General features: G+C 36.6%; 1 protein-coding gene across 3 annotated transcripts in view; it reads left to right on the plus strand.

Moving 5' to 3' along the window:
• EPS15 (epidermal growth factor receptor pathway substrate 15) overlaps positions 1 to 22,359 on the plus strand; it is a 144,303-nt gene that overhangs the window by 110,785 nt on the left and 11,159 nt on the right. For all 3 annotated transcript variants that reach the window (XM_032360898.1, XM_032360897.1, XM_032360896.1), the window contains exons 19-21: positions 2,785 to 2,820; positions 3,680 to 3,816; positions 8,759 to 8,828. In XM_032360898.1, the coding sequence (XP_032216789.1) occupies positions 2,785 to 2,820; positions 3,680 to 3,816; positions 8,759 to 8,828 (243 nt within the window). The remainder of the gene's footprint in view (positions 1 to 2,784; positions 2,821 to 3,679; positions 3,817 to 8,758; positions 8,829 to 22,359) is intronic.

Consider the following 22,359-nt stretch of genomic DNA (forward strand, 5'->3'; position numbering starts at 1 on the left):
GAATTAGGGCTCAGTTTTAAGATCCTACTTGTTAACAGCAAACTAGAGGGGTGTAGAGATGTGATATGCTTATATTTGCTGGTATTTGTCCTCATCAGGCAACAAACTCCTGGGATGGAGCCCCTGATTAAGAGCATGTTTCTTCTTCAGAATAAGGACCAAAAGAAGGGTATTATGGACCAGGAGAGGAGACTAGGTATTCTTAAGTCAACCAGCAATTTTTTACCAGAGTGCCAACACCATGCTTTTAAAACAGTGGAATCTATAGCAGCTACAACCTAGATCCCTGCCCTTAAGGTGCCTATAGTCTTTTTGAAGAAATAGGAGTTTAGTGAATTGAAATACTTGGTGTCAGTGTAAACTATATTAAATACCACTGGTGTCAAAACTCTTTTTGCATTTTATTTATTCCAAATCAGTTTGTGAAACTGATTGTCAGTTTTTGACATTTTTTTTTCTCTGAGTTTTTATTTACATTTCAGTCAGTTAACATACAGTATAATATTTGTTTCAGGATTAGAATTTAGTGATTCATCACTTACATACAACACCTGGTGCTTGTCACAAGAAGTGCCCTCCTTAATGTCCATCACCCATTTAGTATTCCCCCTACCCCACCTCCCCTCTGATAACCACCAGTTTCTTCTCTGTAGTTGAGTCTGTTTCTTGGTTTGTTGCCTCTTTCTCTTTTCCCCCCAGGATCATTTGTTTTGTTTCTTAAATTCCACATATGAGTGAAATCATGTGGTATTTGTCTTTCTCTGACTTATTTCACTTAGCATAATACACGCTAGTTCCATCCATGTTGTTGGAAATAAGATTTCATGTATATATGTATTTAATATCTGTATATATACATACATATACTGCCTCTTCTGTATCCATTCATCAGTTGATGAATATTTGGTCTGTTCCATAACTTGGCTATTGTAGATAATGCTGCTGTAAGCATTGAGGTGCATGTATCCCTTCATATTAGTATTTTTGTATTCTTTGGGTAAATTCCTAGTAGTGCAGTTGCTTTATCATAGGGTAGTTCTATTTTTAACTTTTTGAGGAACCTCCATACTGTTTTCCAGAGTGGCTGTACCAGTTTGCTTTCCCACCAGCAGTGCAAGAGGGTTCCCCTTTTCTGTATCCTTGTCACACCTGTTGTTTCTTGTGTTGTTAATTTTAGCCATTCTGAACAGGTGGTGAAGCATTATCTCATTGTAGTTTTGATGTGCACTTCCATGATGATGAGTGATGTTGAACATCTTTTTACATGTCTTTAGGCCATTTCTGTATCTTCTTTGGAAAAATGTCTATTCAGGTCTTGCCCACTTTTTTTTTTTTTTTAAGATTTTTTTTAATTTGAAAGAGAGAGTGATTGAGAGTATGGCGGGGAGGTGCAGAAGGAGAAGCCAACTCCCTGCTTAGGATGAAGCCTGATGTGGGGCTTGATCCCCAGGACCCTGAGATCGTGAAGTAAGCCAAAGTCAGGCGCTTAACTGATTGAGGCCACTCAGGAATCCCTGCCCACTTTTTTAATTGGATTATTTGTTTTTTGGGTGTTGAGTTTTATAAGTTCTTATATATTTTGGATACTAACCCCTTACGGGTATGTCCTTTGCAAATACCTTTTGTGGAGCATCTTTCTATGTCCTTATTGGGCATTTGTATAACTTCTGTGGAGAAATGTTCATTCAAAGAACTTGACCATATTTTATTGTTCATCTTTTTGTTGACTTATAAAAGTTCTTCATATATTCTGAATCCAAGTCCCTAATCAAATATGTGATTTGCAAATATTTTTCCTCTATTTTGCATTGTCTTAATTTGATGAAGTCCAAGTTTATCTATATTTTCTTTTGTCACTTGGGCTTTTCATATCATGTCTAAGATCCAAAGTCATGAAGATTTACTCTTAGGTTTTCTTCTAAGAGTTTTATAGTTTTAGCTATTACATTTAGATCTTTGATCTATTTTTGGTTAATTTTGGACTGTGGTATGAGATAGGGGGTCTAGCTTTATTCTTTTGTATGTGGATATCCAGTTGTCCCAGCACCATTTGTTGAAAAGATTATGTTTGACCTATAGAACTGTCTTGGCACTCTTGTCAAAAATCAAATGACCATAAATGTAAGGGTTTATTTCTGAACTCTATAGTTTCTAGAATTATTTTTGCTTCAATAGGCTGAGTGTCTTTGTTTCTGGAGTAGTGATGGTAATACCCATTTAGAATTCTATGAAGAGCAGAGAATTCTGTTAGTAAAATTATTGCTTGTTGTGCCTGTCTTTTTCCCTTCTATTTGTAACCTCAGCTGGTGATCAGGGGTAAGTATAGTTGGCTCCAGTTGAAATTTACTTCTTCTGGGATGCCTGGGCTCAGACAGTTAAGCATCTGCCTTTGGCTCAGGTCATGATCCCAGAGTCCTGGGATTGAGCCCCACATCAGGCTCCCTGCTCGGTGGAGAGTCTGCTTCTCCCTCTGCCCCTCTCCCTGCTCGTGCACGCACTCTCTCTCTCACATAAATAAATTAAATCTTTAAAAAAAAAAAAAAAAAGGAGTCAGAAGAAAATTGCTTCGTTTATGAGGTATGTTGATGTTCTGCCTTTACTCTTTATTATTTTAAATGTTTCCTAAAAATGCATGGCATTTAGTGTTTTATCTACTTTGAGGTAGAGCTAACCAAAAAGACTTTGCTTTTAGAAATTTTGCTTCTGTTTAAAGTTACCTTTAAGTAGTGATGTCCCAACAGTAAATATTGTTATTGTGATTTCTGCTTATTTATTTTGTCACAGGTGATCCTTTCAAAGATGATCCTTTTGGAAAAATTGGTATGTATATCATTGAGGTCCAACTTAGCTGTAATTTCATTCTGTTTAATTATAAACTTGTGTTATATTTAGAAATGAAGGATCAAAATAAGGTAATTAGAAAGTAGACTTGCTTTTTATTCAGTTTTTAAACTGATAAAAGGCCCCAATAAAGGTTGTATGTGCCTGGCATTTTCAGAGAGAAATTGGTAGATTCTTGTCAATTTGCTTAATTAACTATTAGCTTTATTATTTAAATTACATTAGTGTTTATATTTTGATACTTTTAATAACATTTAGACTGATTTTTCCTTGTTAGCCAAGGAGTAGATGAGTATAGTGATCTATACTACTTCAGTGTTTAGAACATTTTGTTTTCCTAAGATTATAGCATATGAATGGGGGGAAGGAAACATCTTAAAGAATTACTAAATCTCAAGCTTGATAAGATATTCTTTACCTGGTCTTGTGTACCATTTGTTATGCTTCTCAAACCTGTTCCAAAATAAGTTTATTAGGGGAGAGACTATCTTTTCACAAAATCACAAAGGAATTTGTGATTTTCTCTTCCCTAAAATTAGAATCACTAGTTTAAGGGAATTATTTCAACCTAGCATACAATTAATCTTTGTGTAATAAGTATTAGAATTATTGATTTGCTTTGGGTGAATGATGAGCAAGTAGGAAAAAGAATATTAATTAAAGCTGTTTTTAGGTACAACTGTTTTTTTATGGTCAATAATCGCAATGCCAAATACCTAATTTAGATTCTGCAGAAGTTCAAAATGTCTTTTAATTAAGGCAGTTATTATACCTTCAGGTGATAGGAAATTTAGTTTAGTAGTTTTCAGTCTTTCATATATGTGCTGTATTTTCTTAGATCCATTTGGAGGTGATCCTTTCAAAGGTTCAGATCCATTTGCATCTGACTGTTTCTTCAAGCAGTCTTCTGCTGACCCTTTTGCCACTTCAAGTACTGACCCTTTCAGTGCAGCCAGCAATAGCAGTAATACTTCGGTAAGTAGGAGGGTTAAAAACTGTTACATGGATAACAGTCGTCCTAGGTGAGTTTCTTAAAATATACAGTAATGAAAGGATCCTCTTTTAGATTACTTTTGAGGGGCTATGTGAAAATGTCAGTCTCATCCAGTCCATCCAGTTTTTGGTTCAGACTGGCATTTCACAGCTTTATCTGCCCTTGTAATTAGCTGGACTAGCTTAATTTCATCTAAAAATCAAGTCCATCCTTAATAAGGATAAAATATTATCCAATTGACATATATAAAATAAATGGTTCGAAATCCATTAACCAGTCTTTAAAGCTTTTTAGAAATGTTTGCTATACATTACTGAAATAATGAAAATCAACCTAAAAATAGCATTGATGTTTTAGAAAGATAAAATCACTTATAGACACATTTTATATATATTTAATAACACATACATGTTAATCTTGTAGAGAAATACAAATTCCTACTAAATGTCAGACTCTCTTTTGTGATCTTCACAACCTTGCAAAGTAGGTATTGGTAGCCCTGTTTTAACAATAAGAACACTGGGACTTGGAAGTAACAAAGGTCATACGGCTAAGTGCTTTATCATCTGGAGGCTTTAAAAGAAAATATATTGTGGAAATTTAAACATACCCAAAATAGAGTAATATAATGAGATATTTTAAGAAACCTCCATGTAAGGATGTCTGGGTGGCTCAGTTGGTTAAGCAACTGCCTTCCTTTCAGGTCATGATCCCAGGGTCTTGGTATTGAGTCCCACATGGGGCTCCTTGCTCAGCGGGGAGCCTGCTTCTCCCTCTGCCTGTTCTGCCTTCTCCTCTGCCTGTTCTGCCTTCTCTGCCTGCCGCTGCCCCTGCTTGGGCTCGCTCTCTTTCTCTCTAAAAAAGAAATAAAATCTTAAAAAAGAAAGAAAGAAAAAAAGAAAGAAACCTCCATGTATCCATCACCCAATTTCAATAATTATGAATGGTTTTAGAATTTGTTTGTTTTATTTTTTATTTAGAGGCTTATTTTTTAATTAACACATAATGTATTATTTGCCCCAGGGGTACAGGTCTGGTGAATCATCAGTCTTACACAACTGACAGGGCTCACCATAGCACATACCCTCCCCAGTGTCCATAACCCAGCCACGCTATCCCTCCTTCCCCCAGCCCCCAGCAACCTTCAGTTTGTTTACTGAGATTAAGAGTCTCTTACTGTTTGTCTCCCTCCACAGCCCCATCTTGTTTCATTTTTTCCCTCCCTGCCCCCCTGCCCTGCCTTTTGAATTCCTCATATCAGAGAGATCATAGATAATTGTCTTTTAGAGGATTATTTTGTTAAGCAGGATGTTTCACCCAGACAAGAAAAATTGATGGAGCAATTTGAAGCAAAAATTTTGTCTTCTAATTCTCTTAGATTAAGAATACTCCCTTAAGGGGCGCCTGGGTGGCTCAGTGGGTTAAGCCGCTGCCTTCGGCTCAGGTCATGATCTCAGGGTCCTGGGATCGAGTCCCACATCAGGCTCTCTGTCAGTGGGGAGCCTGCTTCCCTTCCTCTCTCTCTGCCTGCCTCTCTGCCTACTTATGATCTCTCTCTGTCTAATAAATAAATAAAAAATTTAAAAAAAAAAAAAAGAATACTCCCTTAAAAGATGGGGCACCGGGGTGGCTCAGTGGGTTAAAGCCTCTGCCTTCCGCTCAGGTCATGATCCCGGGGTCCTGGGATTGAGTCCTACATTGGGCTCTCTGCTCATCGAGGAGCCTTCTTCCTCCTCTCTCTCTCTGCCTGCCGCTCCGCCTACTTGTGATATCTCTTTCTGACAAATAAATAAAATCTTTTAAAAAAAAAATACTCCCTTGGGACGCCTGGGTGGCTCAGTTGGTTAAGCAGCTGCCTTCGGCTCAGGTCATGATCCCAGCGTTCTGGGATCGAGTCCCACATCGGGCTCCTTGCTCGGCGGGGAGCCTGCTTCTCCCTCTGCCTCTAGCCTGCCACTCTGTCTGCCTGTGCTTGCGCTCTGTATCTCTCTCTCTAACAAATAAATAAAATCTTTAAAAAAAAAAAAAAAAAAAAAACTCCCTTAAAAGAATAATTGATTCTTTTAAAGTTAATAAATTCTGATATTCTTTAATTGCTTTCCTACTGTGCTCAGTAAAGAGCTATTTGGCCAACAGCTGGTATTTTCCACTGACACACGTAACTGAATATTTGTGGTTTCCACAGGCTACTGGATACTCTGTTTTCCTACACTTAGTTTGCAGCGTGGACCCATTTGCCAAATTCTTCTAAAATTGTCTGCAACCTGAATTTTTTTCCTGTACCTTATTCTAGTCTCTCATTCTCCACTTTTATCTTTAAAGAGCAAGAAAACCAAAGTAGCTCTTCCTAATTTAAAAGTAAAACAAATTTCTGCTGTTCCTCTTGCCTGATGAAAATTCTCCACAATTTGTCCTATTTACTTCTTCTCTTTCCTCCCCAGTTTTTGAAAGCTGTATTGCCCTTGCTGACTGCTCGGGATTTCTCCATTAAAAACAAAACAAAAAGCCAAATTGGCAATATAACAATAGCTTTGCTTATCTCCTCTCTTCTATGTACCAGGCATGGTGCTAAGCACTGTTCATGTGCTACCCATCTCATCTTCACACTATTTCTGTGAAACTCTTGTTACCATTCTCATTTTAAAGATAAGGTAAATGAGACTTAGAGGTTAAATGATAGTAAGTTAGTAAGTGGTAGAACTGAATTCAAACCTTCATTTATCTGACCAAAATCTAAGTCCTATAGTCCAAGATTTAAACTTAATTCTTCCCAGCTACAGAGCCCATAAGTATTGTGATCTTCCTTCTTTTCAAACAGGCCTCTGATTATGTTTCTAGATCTGAATCTCTCCCCTAAAGTCTTTCCTATTTCCCTCAAGACTAGTCTCTGCTTTCAGAAGGACATAGTTTAAAAAACCAAAGTGAAGCAAAACAACTATTTCTTACTTTCCTAGCTAGTGTATGATAGCTAGTGTGGGTAGATAGATAGTTAGTGTGGGTACTAAGTCATACAGTCAGAGTGGGGAGTAGATGGCTAATATGGAAGAGAGAGAATTTCAGTAATAAATTTGGTGACCTTGTAGGAGGATTTTGGAACCTTTATTCTATAAAATACTATCTGAATTATAGTTATGAAAATTACTTTTGTGTATTAAATTGCCTAATTATCAAACTGAAGATGACATAGAGTCTAATGGCCTCATTCTTTCAAAGGCTATGCAGTCCATTCTGTTCCCCCCTGCTGTCTCAGTGATCCTTTAGGTGGTGACACAGTGTATTTTGAGGAAGGAATAGAAATTAAACCTGACACTTAAGTAGGCCTGCTTTTTGTCTCTCTCTGTGATGGTGATTAAAATCTATAAGCTTTTGTTAAAAATCAGGCCTGTTAGGGGCGCCTGGGTGGCTCAGTGGGTTAAAGCCTCTGCCTTTGGCTCAGGTCATGATCCCAGGGTCCTGGGATCGAGCCCCACATTAGGTTCTCTGCTCCATTTGATGTTCAATTCTAATAACTAATTTCTTAATGATTAGAAATAGAGCCTATAATATAGATGACATTGATAGCCATGAGTCAGAGGAGATACAGGTTCCCAAACCCTTTTTATTCCCCTTTCATGTAACTGTCTGCTAAGGCTTTCATTGGCCTCTTAAGAGGGCCTGATACCAGAAAGAGAAAATTCACTTTTCTTCCTATATAATTTGTTTGACTATGATTAAAAACCAAAATAAGTTAGGAAAACAGTTCTGTAGTGGAACTCTTTGGCTTCTGGTAAAGTCCTCACTCTAGCCACTCACCCTTGCCATTTGGTCCAGATTCTTAAGTGGTTTATTATTGAAAGTAGCAGGATCTTTTTAGCAGAGCTCCCTGCCTCCCTCGCTCCCTCCTTTCTTCCCTCTTTTCCTCCCCTCCACTTCTCCCCATGCCCCCACCCCCATCTTCCTCTGGAATACCTGTGTATGTTCCTCTGATGGGCAGAATGCTATAACTAGAAAGTCAATCTGGCATTTTCTGATATTAAGTACTAGGATATTTAAGAGTTAGAATAGTATGCATCCTAAGTACAGCATGTCATCCTGGAATAGCAGAAGGACCTTAATTGAAAAACTGGTGAATTCCAAATAATGCCTATAGTTTACAGTTTTGTACCAGTGTTAATTCCTTAGTTTTAATAGATGTACCGTGATTATATGAGGTACTAACATTAGAGGAACCTGGGTGAAGGATATTTGAGAACTCTATGTATTATCTTTAATAATACTGTTCTAGAAATCTGTTCTTTAACTGTTCTGGAAATCTAAAATTACTTCAATACAAAAAGTTAAAACAGGGTGTATCTGTACTAGTAGCAAAATAATGAAGAAAAGAGATGAATGCCACCAAAGTCAGGGTAGTAATCACCTCTACAGAGGGGGGATGAAGACTTACCAGGTGTTGGCAGTTTCTTGAAAGGTGATAACAAAGGAGTTCATTTGATAGTTACTTGTTAAACCATATGTGTTTCATATACTATATTGAATGGCTATTATATTACCCAATAAAAGATTAGAAAATGGTATGTGTCATTTAATTTAATAAGATTGCAAATCATTAGGGGAAGTATTAATTCCTAATGCCTTGTATTTCTTTCCTTTTTTTTTTTAAAGATTTTATTTATTTATTTGACAGAGAGATCACAAGTAGGCGTGGGGTGGGGGGGAAGCAGGCTCCCTGCTGAGCAGAGAGCCCTATGCGAGGCTCTATCCCAAGACTCTGAGATCATGACCTGAGCTGAAGGCAGAGGCCCCGCCCACTGAGCCACACAGGTGCCCCAATGCCTTTTATTTCTTAATTAAGATTTTGTAAAGAATATTTTCTTTGGTGTGGCCATGAGGTTTCAGCTATGAAATATCGCCTCTCTTAGTCATGATTTTGTGCAATTTGTTTAGGTAGAAACATTGAAGCACAACGATCCTTTTGCTCCTGGTGGAACAGTTGTTGTTGCAGCGACTGATTCAGGTAAGGAGATAATTGATCAGTTTATTTGAATAGTAAGTGTTACCCTTTTCTTTAAGCTTCTTTTTCTGGTTTCCAAATATAATTGTCCTACTTACTTACCTAAGGCTGTAAAATTATTGCGTAGTTATAGCAAGTTGTAATCTACCAGTAATGATGGCAGTTGTTGGCATATCACTCTCTAATTTTCTTATCATTTATTTATCTCGTTTATTATTCATGTTAAAGATCTTACGAGAGGGGAGTGGGAGACAGGTTTCCAGTTATAGAATGAATAAATCATGGGAATGAAAGGTACAGTATGGGAAATACAGTCAATGGTCTTATAAATTTGTATTGTATGGGGACAGATGGTAGCTATGCTCATGGGAAGCTTATGTATAAACTTGTCACATCACTATGTTGTACACCTGAAACGAATGTAACATTGTGTCTCAGCTATACTTCATTTAAAAAAAAAAAAAATCTTACTAGAATATGTACTCTAGCCAGTAAAGCCAATAAAAAAATTTTTTTTTCCTTGTTAAAAGGCAGTGTTTGGCATTTTGACAGTCAGCAATGATTCTTACAGATCTTGGCCTAAACTTATAGATTGCTTCTAGTAGGTAATAATGATAGCTGTACAAGTAGTGGGTGAGATCTTTTAATAACACAGAGAAAATTGAAATGTTACTCTAGCATCCAGTCTTTAGGCTTTATTTATGGCAGTTAATTTTCCATTTATCCTTTTAAGTAATATTTCCATTTTAAAGATCAGAATACTGAGGACAGGAACTTTAAGTAACTTGATAAGATTATACAATTTACTAGATCTGAACCAGTTGAAGCTGAAATTCAAACCAAAGTCTGACAGAGTCTAAAAGCTTCTGTAACTTTCTCACTATCCATTTAAAAATAAAACATACCAGCTATTGTGTGGGAGAGCAGGGAATCAGAGGGAAGCAGACTCAAACATGTGAATACCTTAGGTATCATGCTGATAACAGGATTCCTTATTTTTCCAGATGTAAATAGGGTGAGTTATTCAGTACACAAATTTGCTGATATGATAAGTTGAGGATTATGAACATAGAGAATGATTTGTAGAAATGCCCTAACAATTTAAATGTCTGGTATTGTACAAATTAAAACAAGATGAGATTTAGCAGTGTGAGTTTTTTTTCAGGTTGAAATTTAACTTCCAATATGAGTAACAAAAGGAATTGAGTAAAAAAAGCAGATATGTAGAAAACCAGATTTAATGTAGTGCTGGGTATTGATTTAAACCAAAACTTAGAATTAACAGCAAATAAGATTTCTAAAAGGCTTATTGTAGTAAGAGTGGTTAAATTAATATAGTTTTAAAATACATGTGCTTTTTTTAGACTCTCATTATTGAGCTGATGAATTAATATATAGCTAAGGATATTGTATGATTAGAAAGGATAAGCTAAGAAAATAAAAAGAAAAGTTAAAATATTTTTACAGGTGACCCTTGAACAATGTGGGGGTTAGGGGTGCTGTCCCTCCCCCAACATGCTGTTGCTTATCTGTGTATAACCGTTGATTCCCCAAAACCTTTACTAATATCCTGATGTTGACTGGCAGCCTTACCAATAACGTAAACAGTCAGTTAACACATATTTTGTATGTTATATGTATTCTTACAATAAAGTAAGCTAGAGAAAACAGTATTGAGAAAATCATAAGGAAAATACATTGATAATACAGTGCTGCATTTATTGAGAAAAATCTGCATATAAATGACTCCACACACTCCATACCCATGTTGTTCGAGGGTCAACTGTAATTAACTCTTGACTGGAATGCTAAGTGCCATGGAAATTCATTAAAGCTGCACAAATTTAAAGGAAAGGGAGATCACCTCCATTTAGGGTAAGTCATGAATGGTTTCAAAGCAGATAGCTTTTGTTGTGTAACCATCATAAATCCAGTTTATCTACTTTTTCTTTTTTTGCTTGGACGTTCCAAGAAAGTCCAATGTCATGAGGGTTTTCCCTGTGTTTTCTTCTTCTAAAAGTTTTATAGCTTTAGGTCTTGCATTTAATTCTTCGATGCATTTTGAGTTAATTTTTATATTTGTTGTAAAGTAAGAGTCCAACTTCATTCTTTTAAGAGTGTATTTTCAGTTTTCCCACACCATTTGTTGAAAGGACTTGACCTTTCCCCATTGAATGGTCTTGGCATCCTTGTAGAAAATCATTTGTCTATATACACAAGGGTTTATTTCTGGACTCTCTCTTCTGTTCTGCTGGTGTAAATGTCTGGCTTTGTGCCAGTACCATACTGTTTGATTACTGTAACTTTGTAATAAGTTTTGAAATCAGTAAGTTTGATACCTATAACTTTGTTACTCTTTTTCAAAATTGTTTTGGCTATTCGCATTCCCTTGATATTCCATTTAAATGTTAGTGTGAATTTTCTATTTCTGCAAAAAAATGTCATTGAGATTTTGATAGGGATTGCTTTGAATCTGTAGATTGCTTTGGTTAGTATTAACGTCTTAACATTTTCCAATCCATGAAGTGTGTTGTCTTTCCATTTAATTGTATCTTCTTTCATTTCTTTCTGAATGTTTTATAGTTGTCAGCTTACATGCCTTCCTTGGTTAAGTTAATTCTTGAGTATTTTATTCTTTTTCATGCTATTTTCAGTGAAATTGTTACCTTAATTTCCTTTTCAGATTGTTCATTGTTATATATAGACATGCTACAGATTTTTGTGCCTTGATTTTGTATCCTGCTACTTTGCTGTTTATTCTAAACAGGTTTTTTTTTGTGGTATTTTATGGTTTTCTACATGTGAGATCATGTTGTATGCAACAGAGATAATTTTACTTCTTTCAGTTTGGATGCCTTTTTTTTTTTTCCTTGCCTAGTTGCACTGGGTAGAACTTCTGTGGTGAATTGGAGTAGTGAAAGTGGGTGTCATTGTCTTGTTACAGACTTTAGAGAAAAAATTTCAGTCTCTCACCATTGAACAGAATGTTCACTGTTGGCTTTTCATCTGTGGCCTTGATTATGTTGAAGTAGTTTTTTCTTTTTCTAGTTTGCTGAGTGTTTTTATCATGAAAGATTGTTGAATTTTGTCACTTTTTCTGCTTCAGTTAAGAGGATCATATGGGTTTTTTCCTTTATTCTGTTAATGGAATGTATTATATTGATTGATTTTCATGTGTTGAACCATCCTTATATACAAATGAGAATCTGTATCTTCCTACTCTGCCATTTAGCTAATGTCTTGATTTGAATGAGAATCTTAGAACCAAAAACTCTCTTAAAAAAGATTTATTTACTTGAAGGAGAGAAATGTACATGCACAAGTCGGGGGAGGGCCAGAGGGAGAAAATGTTCAGGGAGACTCCCTGCTGAGTGGAGCCCAATGTGGGACTCAATCTCATGACCCTGAGATCATGATCCAAAACCAAGAGTCAGTCACTCAGCCAACTGGGACACCCAGGCACTCCCCCAAAACTCTTTTTAGTTGGATGGTCTACGTATTAGTTGTGTCTGAGGCCGACTTATACAGATCTTCCACAGATTCAGAATACCAGAGATCTGAACATTCTTTTTCTTTTTTTTTTTTTTTTAAGCCACACACATAAGGTCATCCAAACTTCATTTTTGCATTTCCCTCATTTAATCTTTACAGTGGTTATAGAGATAGGCACTATTCGTTCTCATTTTAAGGATGAGGAAAATGAGACTTAGGTCAAGCATTTTGCCCACGGCTATAGTAATTGTTGCCATGCTCAGTGTCTAATCCATGTCTTATTTCAGAGCTCATTCTGTTAGTCACTCTGTTAATGGTGCCTTTGCCTTATCTTCTCATCCAATCCTGATAATGTAAAAACGGTAGTAAGGTGATGCCACAGATTTTTTTTCTGTCAGACTTAATATTGCTGCCTTTGTTAGAGCTGGAAAGAATCTTAACATGCTATGGGCCAGAGTTTTCATATTATTTTTCACAAAACTAGCTTCCAGAGAGGTCTTCAGAGAGTTGGCAAATTATTGTTTCATGTTTAAGTATCTTTGAATTTTTAAAAACTGCAACAATTTAATTAAATGTATGCATTCATAAATGTTCCAAACCATGTTAACATATGATAGTGCATTGGTGCTTTAAAGTACTATCAGGTTAAGTGGTTTTTGTGCAGACCTCTGGATAAAAATTATTTTAAATTACTCAGATTGCAAGCCTCTTGTTTAGAAATGCATGTAACTGGGGGTGCTTGGGTGGCTCAGTGGGTTAAAAAACAGTGGGTTAGAAATGCATATAACTACTTCTTTGGGTGAATTGTTTGTCAAATAGAGCAATTAAAACCAGCCTCAGGAGTAAGCTCAACTCCTGACTATAAACATTTGTGTTAATCAAAATTGCTTTGTTTTCACTGTCATTGTGGTAAGTAAACGATATAAAGTTGAACACAGAATAATTTTAGAGTTGGGGTGCCTAGGTGGCTCATTCGGGCAGCTGGCTCTTGGTTTCAGCTCAGGGCATGCTCTCAGGGTCTTGGGATCAAGCCCCTTGTTGGGTTTCACATCTGCTTGAGGATTCTCTCTCTTCCTCTGCCCCTCTCCCAAGTGTTCTCTCTCTCAAATAAATAGATAAATCTTAAAATGATTTTAGTGTTAATTTTTAAAGTCCCACTTATTTCTTTCATATATTGGAATTTCATTTAAGATTTGAAAACTATCATCAAGCCTGATTTCCTAATATATGAAAGGAAAAGCTAAGCTCCAGAGCCGCTACCAGTTTGCATTTCAATCCATGCCCGTTGATTTTCCTTTGTGTTATCCTGCCTCTTTACTTACCTACTATGTAAGTGAAAAAAAAGAAAAAGAAAAAGAAATTCTTGGGAATGCAAAATTCATAAAGGGTACTGAGAGCATAGGGAATATAATCAGATGAAAAATGTTAAAAACATAAAGCATTTTAGTAAGAAACTTATAGAAAATCCATGAAAGACTCTTGGGGGTTGCCAGAGATAATTCCAGATTTCAGCCTTACTCTGTTCTTATTTCAACAACAACAAAAATAATTAGGAAAGAAGTGAGTTATTTGAAACAATCACAAGCAGTAACTTTGGAAATCATCAAGTATAGTAGCCTTTTGACCTGAGAACCCCTTTACATTTTTAAAAATGAATGAAGACCCTCAAAGAGCTTTTGTTTGTATGGGTTATATCTGTCAGTATTTACCATATCAGTATTTACCATATTAGAAATTGAAACTAAAAGTTTTTTAATTCGTTTAAAAGCAGTGATAAGGGGCGCCTGGATGGCTCAGTCTTTAAGCGTCTGCCTTTGGCTTAGGTCATGATTGCAGCATCCTGGGATCGAGCACCACATCCGGCTGCCTGCTCTGTGGGAAGCCTGCTTCTCCCTCTCCCACTTTTCCTGCTTGTGTTTCCTTTCTCACGGTTTCTCTCTCTGTCAAATAAAGAAATAAAATCTTAAAAAAAAAAAAAGAGCAAAGATAATAAACCCATTATATATTAACATAAATAACATATTTCTTTAAGAAAAATAACTCCAAACAAAAAAAATAGTGACAAGTGCACATTGTTCATACATTTTTGCTAAGCTCTTTAAATATGTGCCTTAACAGAAGGTAGCTGAATTCTCATATATACTGCTGTTGCACTGTATTGTTTTGCTTGAAGTATGTGAAATGAAAAAGATCTGCTCTCACACAGATGTAGCTGGAAAAAGGAGACATATTTCAATAACCTTTTTAGGTAATTGTGGATATTTATTTTTGATACTATACCATTTTTCAACATATATTAGTTTCTTTAAAGTTACTTACAATGTGGTACATGAAACCGTTATCAGTGACCTTTTCATGCTCTCTTACATTAAAATCCATTGGTTTTTCTTGGACTATGAATGAATTTTTTACCTATGTCTTACTTTGTAATTTGCATTGATCATTTGGGAAGTATTGGTTCACTGAGTTAGGTGTATCTTCCAAATGCTGATACAATTCATTATAAATATTTTTAAAATTATATTTATTAATATCACCATCCATCTTACCAGAGTCTTGTGTTGATACAATGTTAGGATTATGGGGCAGTTACAGCTTTCCAAGATTCCAGTTTTTACTTGAAAGCTTGAATTTTTATCACCTGCAACAAATACTGTCAGTTGTTTTCTTTAAAGTGACAATCTGACTGTTTGTTTTGGAGGAAATGTTGCCAAATACCCAAATCTGAGTAACCATTGTTTATCTGATATTTCTTTCAATAAAAAGGGCACCCCATGAAAAAAGCAGCTAGTTCCACTTGTTTCGCATACCATTATGCAAGTGCTTTTCCTCCAGATAACTATCGAACTTTACTACTCAGCAGAAGCGGTTTGTATGTTATTTCCCATTTTGTTACTCAGAATTTTAAAAAGATGTATACCTAGAGGCACCTGGGTGGCTCAGTCGGTTAAGCATCCAACTGTTGGTTTTGGCTCAGATCGTGATCCTCAGGGTCTGAGCCCAACTCTAACCGAGTTGGGCTCCATGCTTAGGGCCTTCTGCTTAGGTTTATCTCTCCTTCTGCCCTTCCCATTTGTGTTCTCTCTCTCTAAAATAAATGAATAAATCTTAAAAAAAAAATGTGTACCTAAGGGTTATGAATTATTAAAACTAATAATTTTTATTGATTCATCAAGGACAGAAATTTTAAAGCACAACTGGCCTTTTTTCCCCCTGCAAGTTTGTGGTGGTGAAAAATACACTGTTTACCAACCAGTTTGGTGCTACTGCCTTGATTCACTATAAGACACTAGCAGTTTTATCTACATTGTTGCAAATATTAGCATGTTAAGAAATATAAATAACAGCTTAATATTTGGAAGATAGTTTTGACTTTTCAAAAGGTCAGAAGAGGTCCTGGAGACCTCCGGGGTCCCTGGACCATACCTTGAGAACTTCTGATCTGTTATGAACTAGATTTTCCCTGTTGCCCTGGTTTCTGATTCCTCAGGACAGCTTGCTCCCAGGAGGTATCTGGGACAGATATCTCCCTTTATTCAAAACAGGAGCAAGAGAATAATCTTAATGTCCTGGAGAAAAACTGAAGAATGGAGGCTATCTTTTTAGTTATAATTAGCCTACATAACAAACAGAAGAAGAGCCTTCTGCTCTTCTCACAGTACACACTTTTTATTGTGGTGATGTCCAGTTCTGTGCCTTCACCTTCAGCCTGTTTCCTAATGACTTCTAGGTTTAGTCTTCCAGTGTTGAACTCTCTCCTGAACCTCCAGTACCTTCAAGTTACCTGCTGGATATTTCCCCTTAGCTCAGTGGTGAGCTAAGGGGAAATAATTTCCATTAAAATGGAAATAATCATCTTTTCCAATTATTCTGTCCTTTAAAGTATTAGTATATCTACTTTCTGTACTATTGATACTATTAGCCAGTTGTCTTAGACTTCTCTGCCATTCCTCACCTCCAGTAAATTGCCAAGTCCTGTTGTTTTACCCCCAAATAGACCCTGATTGTTCCTCCTTATACTCAGTTTTGTTTAGACCCTCATTTTGTTTTATCTGGACTGTGATATTAAGTTGCCTTCATTCTCTTTACCTGCCAAATTGTGATCTACATGACTGCCAGAATTGTCTTTCATAACATTTGGTCATGTTACTAACCATAAATCTGAGTCACTATCCCTGTGTTCCACACATATGTATGCATAAATTTTTAGTTATATATATTAGTTACTGTAATGTTTAATATATTATCTATATTGTATTTATATGTATATATCATAATGGTCTTTTACTTAATGTGTCACAGGTATATGTCTGAAAGTAAAGTTTTCCACCTTATGAAATAGAAAACAGTACTAAACATCTTCTGAACAACCCATCCCTGTTAATAGTGTTCCCTTCTACTTAGTTGCCCAAGCAGAGATTTTTGGGTCATCCTAAGCTGTATCCCTACTTTTCCACCCCAGAGCTTCTGGGACATAGCAGGGTCTCAACAGTTGAATGCTGAAGAAATGAATAAATGATTTGTCTCAAATCTGCTACATTATCATAAGATTTTTAATTGAATGGAAGCATAAACAGTCTGGAGAGAGGTCGTCATTATTAGCACATGGGTGCTTGAAGCCAAAAGCCTAAACTTTAAGATAAAGTTGCTAGTTCCTTAGGTTTTCTTAGTCTTTATTTCCTAAACAATAAAATGAGGTTAATAATCATACTTCATGGATTTGTTGGATATATTAAATGAGATTATGTATGTTAAAATATTTATTGTGGTACCTATCACAGTTAAATAGTAGCTGCTGTTACTATTACTACTACTGTTTTTTAGTTTAATGGTTCCTAAATCCTGACTAATGTTACTTGTAATATACTCTTTAGTAGTTCCAAATCAAGTAGGGATATAAGAGAGAGAATGAGAATGAGAATGAAAATGATCATTGTTGCCAACTCTTCCTGGAAAGGATTCTTTCCAGTCTAAGGTGATTTTCTCTTCTTTTCAGTTTTTAAATCCTTTGTTTCTGAAATGAAAGATGGACTCTTGTTTCAGTTCTTTTTAAGTTAAGCAGTTTTCTCTATGTTGTTGTTTTCTCTATGTGTGTTGGTTTTTAATGTATTTATTTAGTTTACTAAAAATAAAATCCCAACATCTGGAAACGACTGAGACTCAGAGAGGTGCCATTACCCCCCCCCCCCCAAGGTCACAACCAGGACTTTTGCCCTCTTTACTCACATAACTCCTGTATCCCTCTTCTTTTTCCCCAAGAAATAATGTTTATCCGGGGGGCGGGGGGTGGGAGAAAGAAGAAGAAGATTAATCTCACAGGAGAAATACAAGCTTTCAAAATAAACTAAAAACCTAAGAGTAAATTTTTGTTCTTAAATGTTAACAGCAAGACAGAAGAAAGAGAAATTAAGGAGTCAATGCCACTTACAGTTGCTCCCAAAACCATAAGATACCTAGGAATAAACCTAACCAAAGAGGCAAAAAATCTATACTCCAAAAACTATAAAGTACTCATGAAAGAAATTGAGGAAGACACAAAGAAATGGAAAAACGTTCCATGCTCATGGATTGAAAGAACAAATATTGTGAAAATGCTACCTAAGCAATCTACACATTTAATGCAATCCCTATCAATATACCATCAATTTTTTTCCGAAGAAATGGAACAAATAATCCTAAAATTTACATAGAACCAGAAAAGACCCCGAATAACCAGAGGAATGTCGAAAAAGAAAACAAAAGTTGGTGGCATCACAATTCCAGACTTCAAGCTCTATTACAAAGCTGTAATCATCAAGGCAATATGGTACTGGCACAAAAACAGACACACAGATCAATGAACAGAATAGAGGGCCCAGAAAGACCCTAAATTCTATGGTCAACTAATCTTCGACAAAGCAGGAAAGAACGTCCAATGGAAAAAAGACAGTCTCTTCAACATATGGTGCTGGGAAAATTGGTCAGCCACATGCAGAAAAATGAAATTGGACCATTTCCGTATACCACACACAAAAATAGACTCAAAATGGATGGAAGACCTCAATGTGAGACAGGAATCCATCAAAATCCTTGAGGAGAACCCAAGCAGCAAACTCTTCCGACCTCAGCTGCAGTAACTTCTTCCTACAAACATTGCCAAAGATAAGGGAAGCAAGGGCAAAAATGAACTATTAGGACTTCATCAAGATCAAAAGCTTTTGCACGCAAAGGAAACAGTCAACAAAATTAAAAGACAGCCGACAGAATGGGAGAAGATAATTCGCAAATGACGTATCAGGTAAGGGCTAGTATCCAAAATCTATAAAGAACTTATCAAACTCAACACCCAGAGAACAAATAATCCAATCAAGAAATGGGCAGAAGACAAGAACAGACATTTTGCAAAGAGGACATCCACATGGCCAACATGAAAAAGTGCTCCACATCACTGGGCATCAGGGAAATACAAATTAAAACCACATTGAGATACCACCTCACACTAACCAGAATGGCTAAAATTAACAAGTCCAGAAATGACAGATGTTGGCGAGGATGTGGAGAAAGGGGAACCCTCCAGCACTGTTGGTAGGAATGCAAGCTGGTGCAGCCACTCTGGAAAACAGTGTGGAGGTTCCTCAAAAAGGAAAATAGTTTTCCTTTTTGGAAAGGTTGAGAATAGAGCTACCTTACGAGCAATTGTGCTACTGGGTATTTACCCCAAAGATACAAATGTAGTGATCTGAAGGGGCATGTGCACCCAAATGTTTGTAGCAGCAATGTCCACAATAGCCAAACTATGGAATACTATGCAGCCATCAAAAGAAATTAAATCTTGCCATTTGCAGTGACATGGATGGAGCTAGAGGGTGTTATGCTGAGTGAAGTAAGTTGATCAGAGAAAGACAGTTACCGTATGATCTCTCTGATATAAGGAATTTGAGAGGCAGGGCAGGGGGCTGTGGGGGGTAGGGAAGGAAAAAAAAAAACAAGATGGGATTGAGAGGGAGACAAACCAAAAGAGACTTTTAATCTCACAAAACAAACTGAGGGTCGCTGGAGGTTAAGGGGGGGTAGGGATAGAGTGGCTGGGTTATGGACATTGGGGAGGGTGTGTGCTATGGTGAGTGCTGTGAAATGTGTAAGCCTGATGATTCATAGACCTGTACCCCTGGGGCAAATAATACATTGTATGTTAGTAAAAATAATTAAAAAGAAAAAAATGATAAATCGCTCCTGCTTCTGAAATTAGGTGATTATGATAGAAGGACATCAGATATTTTTAATACTTTGACTCACAGTAGGGTATTTTTAGCATTTTTATTCTTCGTGAGTAGACACACTGCAGACTAAAAAAAAATGCCAAATAAAGCAAATGCGAGTTACGCAGTTTCTACATATACTTTATTTTGTCTTGTAAAAGTTATTTTTCTACTTCATTATAGATGAGATTAGTTCTGGTGCCGGAAGATTTTTTGCTTGGATTATATTATTAACTTTACTAACTTCTAACTGAGGAAATGCAGAATCTTTCCAACTCTTAATTAAAGCTTTATAACATCCTAAGGATTCAGAGGGGAACTTGTGATCTCCCCAGAGCATCTTTGACTCTAGAGGTAGTAAAATGCCAAGCAGGTCTTCATTTTTACAGGCAGTGACTCTGGCTAAGCATGCAGATCTTTATATGTTTTATTATTCTTAGCCGCTGCCTTCTTTCATGTTTCTTCTCTAATTTTCTCTATTTCCACAAACCGTAGGCCATGATTGTCTCTTCAAGGCCACTTATTTTTTTCCTGGAAAAATATGTGTGCATGAGCAGGTGTGTATTTGTTTTATTTGTGTATAGTGTGTATATTTCTTTCTCTTCTCTCACCTCCTTTCTGTCCACAAGAAAGTAAAACCCTTTTTGGTAAGTCTTCTTGGCCTCTTTCATGGAAACCTAGCTGTTGCTTTTCCTTTACTCTCTTTGAACTTTAATACTTACTGTATAGCAGTTGTATACATATGTATCACTGAGGTAAGCTATGAGTTCCTTGAAGGTAGGTGTTGTGTCTTACTCTCCTCTAATTCCCTAGTACCTAGCGTTGATGTTTAGTAAATGTGAGTGGATGAGTGGGTTAGTGGGTGAGTGAGTGAATGGGAGTCAATGGGAGACCAGCTTGAGAAAATGGATTCTTTGTTAATGACCAGTGCCTCAGATTATTGATGAGTATCTTTTAAAGGTTTTCTATGAGTTTGAACTTGATTATCTGGTGGCTTATGAATAGGTCATGGAGGAAAAAAACTTTCTTCCTTTTCCCAGGATTTTCTGGTTGGATACTTGTTCTTGGCTATTATCTGTGAGCCTTAAAACTGGTTTCCCTTATTTCTTGTTGGTCATCTGGTTATTGCTAAGAAGTATTATGATATGTCTGTTTGGAAGATCCTTAATAAGCAGACAGCATATGTCCACCTTTTCTCTCAATATTTTCAAAGAATATGAGCATATCCTATTTACCAGACCATTTTTTGGCCTTTGAAGATACAGTAGTGAACAAAGCAAAGTTCTTGTCTTTATAGGGTTTATATGGGAAAGATAAGCAGTAAACAAATATGTAATATGTCAAGTACTGGTGAAGGCTATGAATTAAATCAGGTTAAGGGGATAAAAAGTAATATGCCTAAAATGTGGCTTTAAAGGAAAAAAATACCAGGAAAAAAGCTGTTAAAGAGGCATGCTAAAAAATTGATTAGGGTTATTTCTGACAGTGAAATTACAGATTTTTAAAATTATGCTTTTATCTAATTTTCTTAAGTCTTCATTGCCTTTATTCTTGGGGAGGAGAGGGTGCCATTGAGATCACATTTGCTTTAAAACCTTATTCTGATGGTGCATAGTCCCTTGTGATCAAAAGGAAGAAAGCCATCTACTGATTCCTCTGAATATTTCTGGAAATCCTCAGCACATGGTCTGGAAAAGTTCATACTCCGTGAGTCCTTCCGGTCTCTGGACAGGCCTCTACTTTGTATCAGTATGGTCAATATCTGAGGAGGTTGTTGCCAAAGTCTTAATTCCCCAATTTGGGCAAAAGTGCTTTGTAATTTATTCAGGACACATTTCCCAGTGTTTATACAGGTGCTGAATAAGTCATTTATAGAAAAACTCCAGTAGAAGTACAAGTAGCATATTCTTTGTATATAAATGTCATGTATTTCATTAATGTTTTTCATAGTGTATACTTCACAGCATTTCAGTCAAACTTGACCTAACTTAACACTGTTGCCATGAGTGTTACGACTTACTGTGAGAGCGGTGGCAGAGAAAAAGCATGAAGCAGAATTTTTAGTTCCTCCTGTGAAAGGAGCAAACTTCTCTTCCCTCAGCACCTTTCTACCAGTCGGGAGAGCATCTGTACCCTGGCTGGGCCTCAGCACAGAGCAGGAGAAAGGAAGGAAAGCCTGAAACAACACCCATGACTAGGCTGTGGGACTTAGATATGTAGTTATAAAAAAGCATCTTTTATGGCTAAAGCTGTAGAATTTCCTGTAACTCTGGACTTGTCAACATCCTCTTCAGGCTCAGAGTTGTTGGGCTGTCTCTAAAGGACTAATTTGCATTATGTTTCTTCGTAGCCTCTTTACCTGCTTCTTCCACCTCATGACTGTCTTAGTGACAGAGCAAGCAAAACTAATATATACCTTCTTGCCCCTCTTCAGTTTTTGTCCATGGTATACTGATTTTTAGGTAAAGGCACTCTTTACATATTTAAATGGGTATATGGGCACACTTTTGTTTTAAAACTGGTTTGAGGGGCGCCTGGGTGGCTCAGAGGGTTAAGCCTCTTGCCTTTGGCTCAGGTCATGATCTCAGGGTCCTGGGATCGAGTCCCGCATCGGGCTCTCTGCTCGGCAGGGAGCCTGCTTCCCTCTCTCTCTCTCTGCCTACCTCTCCATCTACTTGTGATTTCTCTCTGTCAAATAAATAAATAAAATCTCAAAAAAAAAAAAAAACCTGGTTTGATGTAAAGATGAAGATTTGAAGAATAAGGAAAATTTTTCAGTTCCTCTTTGTTCTTTCTGACCCTAT

The sequence above is a fragment of the Mustela erminea genome, chromosome 10 (assembly GCF_009829155.1).
Source record: "Mustela erminea isolate mMusErm1 chromosome 10, mMusErm1.Pri, whole genome shotgun sequence".
Taxonomy (NCBI): domain Eukaryota; kingdom Metazoa; phylum Chordata; class Mammalia; order Carnivora; family Mustelidae; genus Mustela; species Mustela erminea.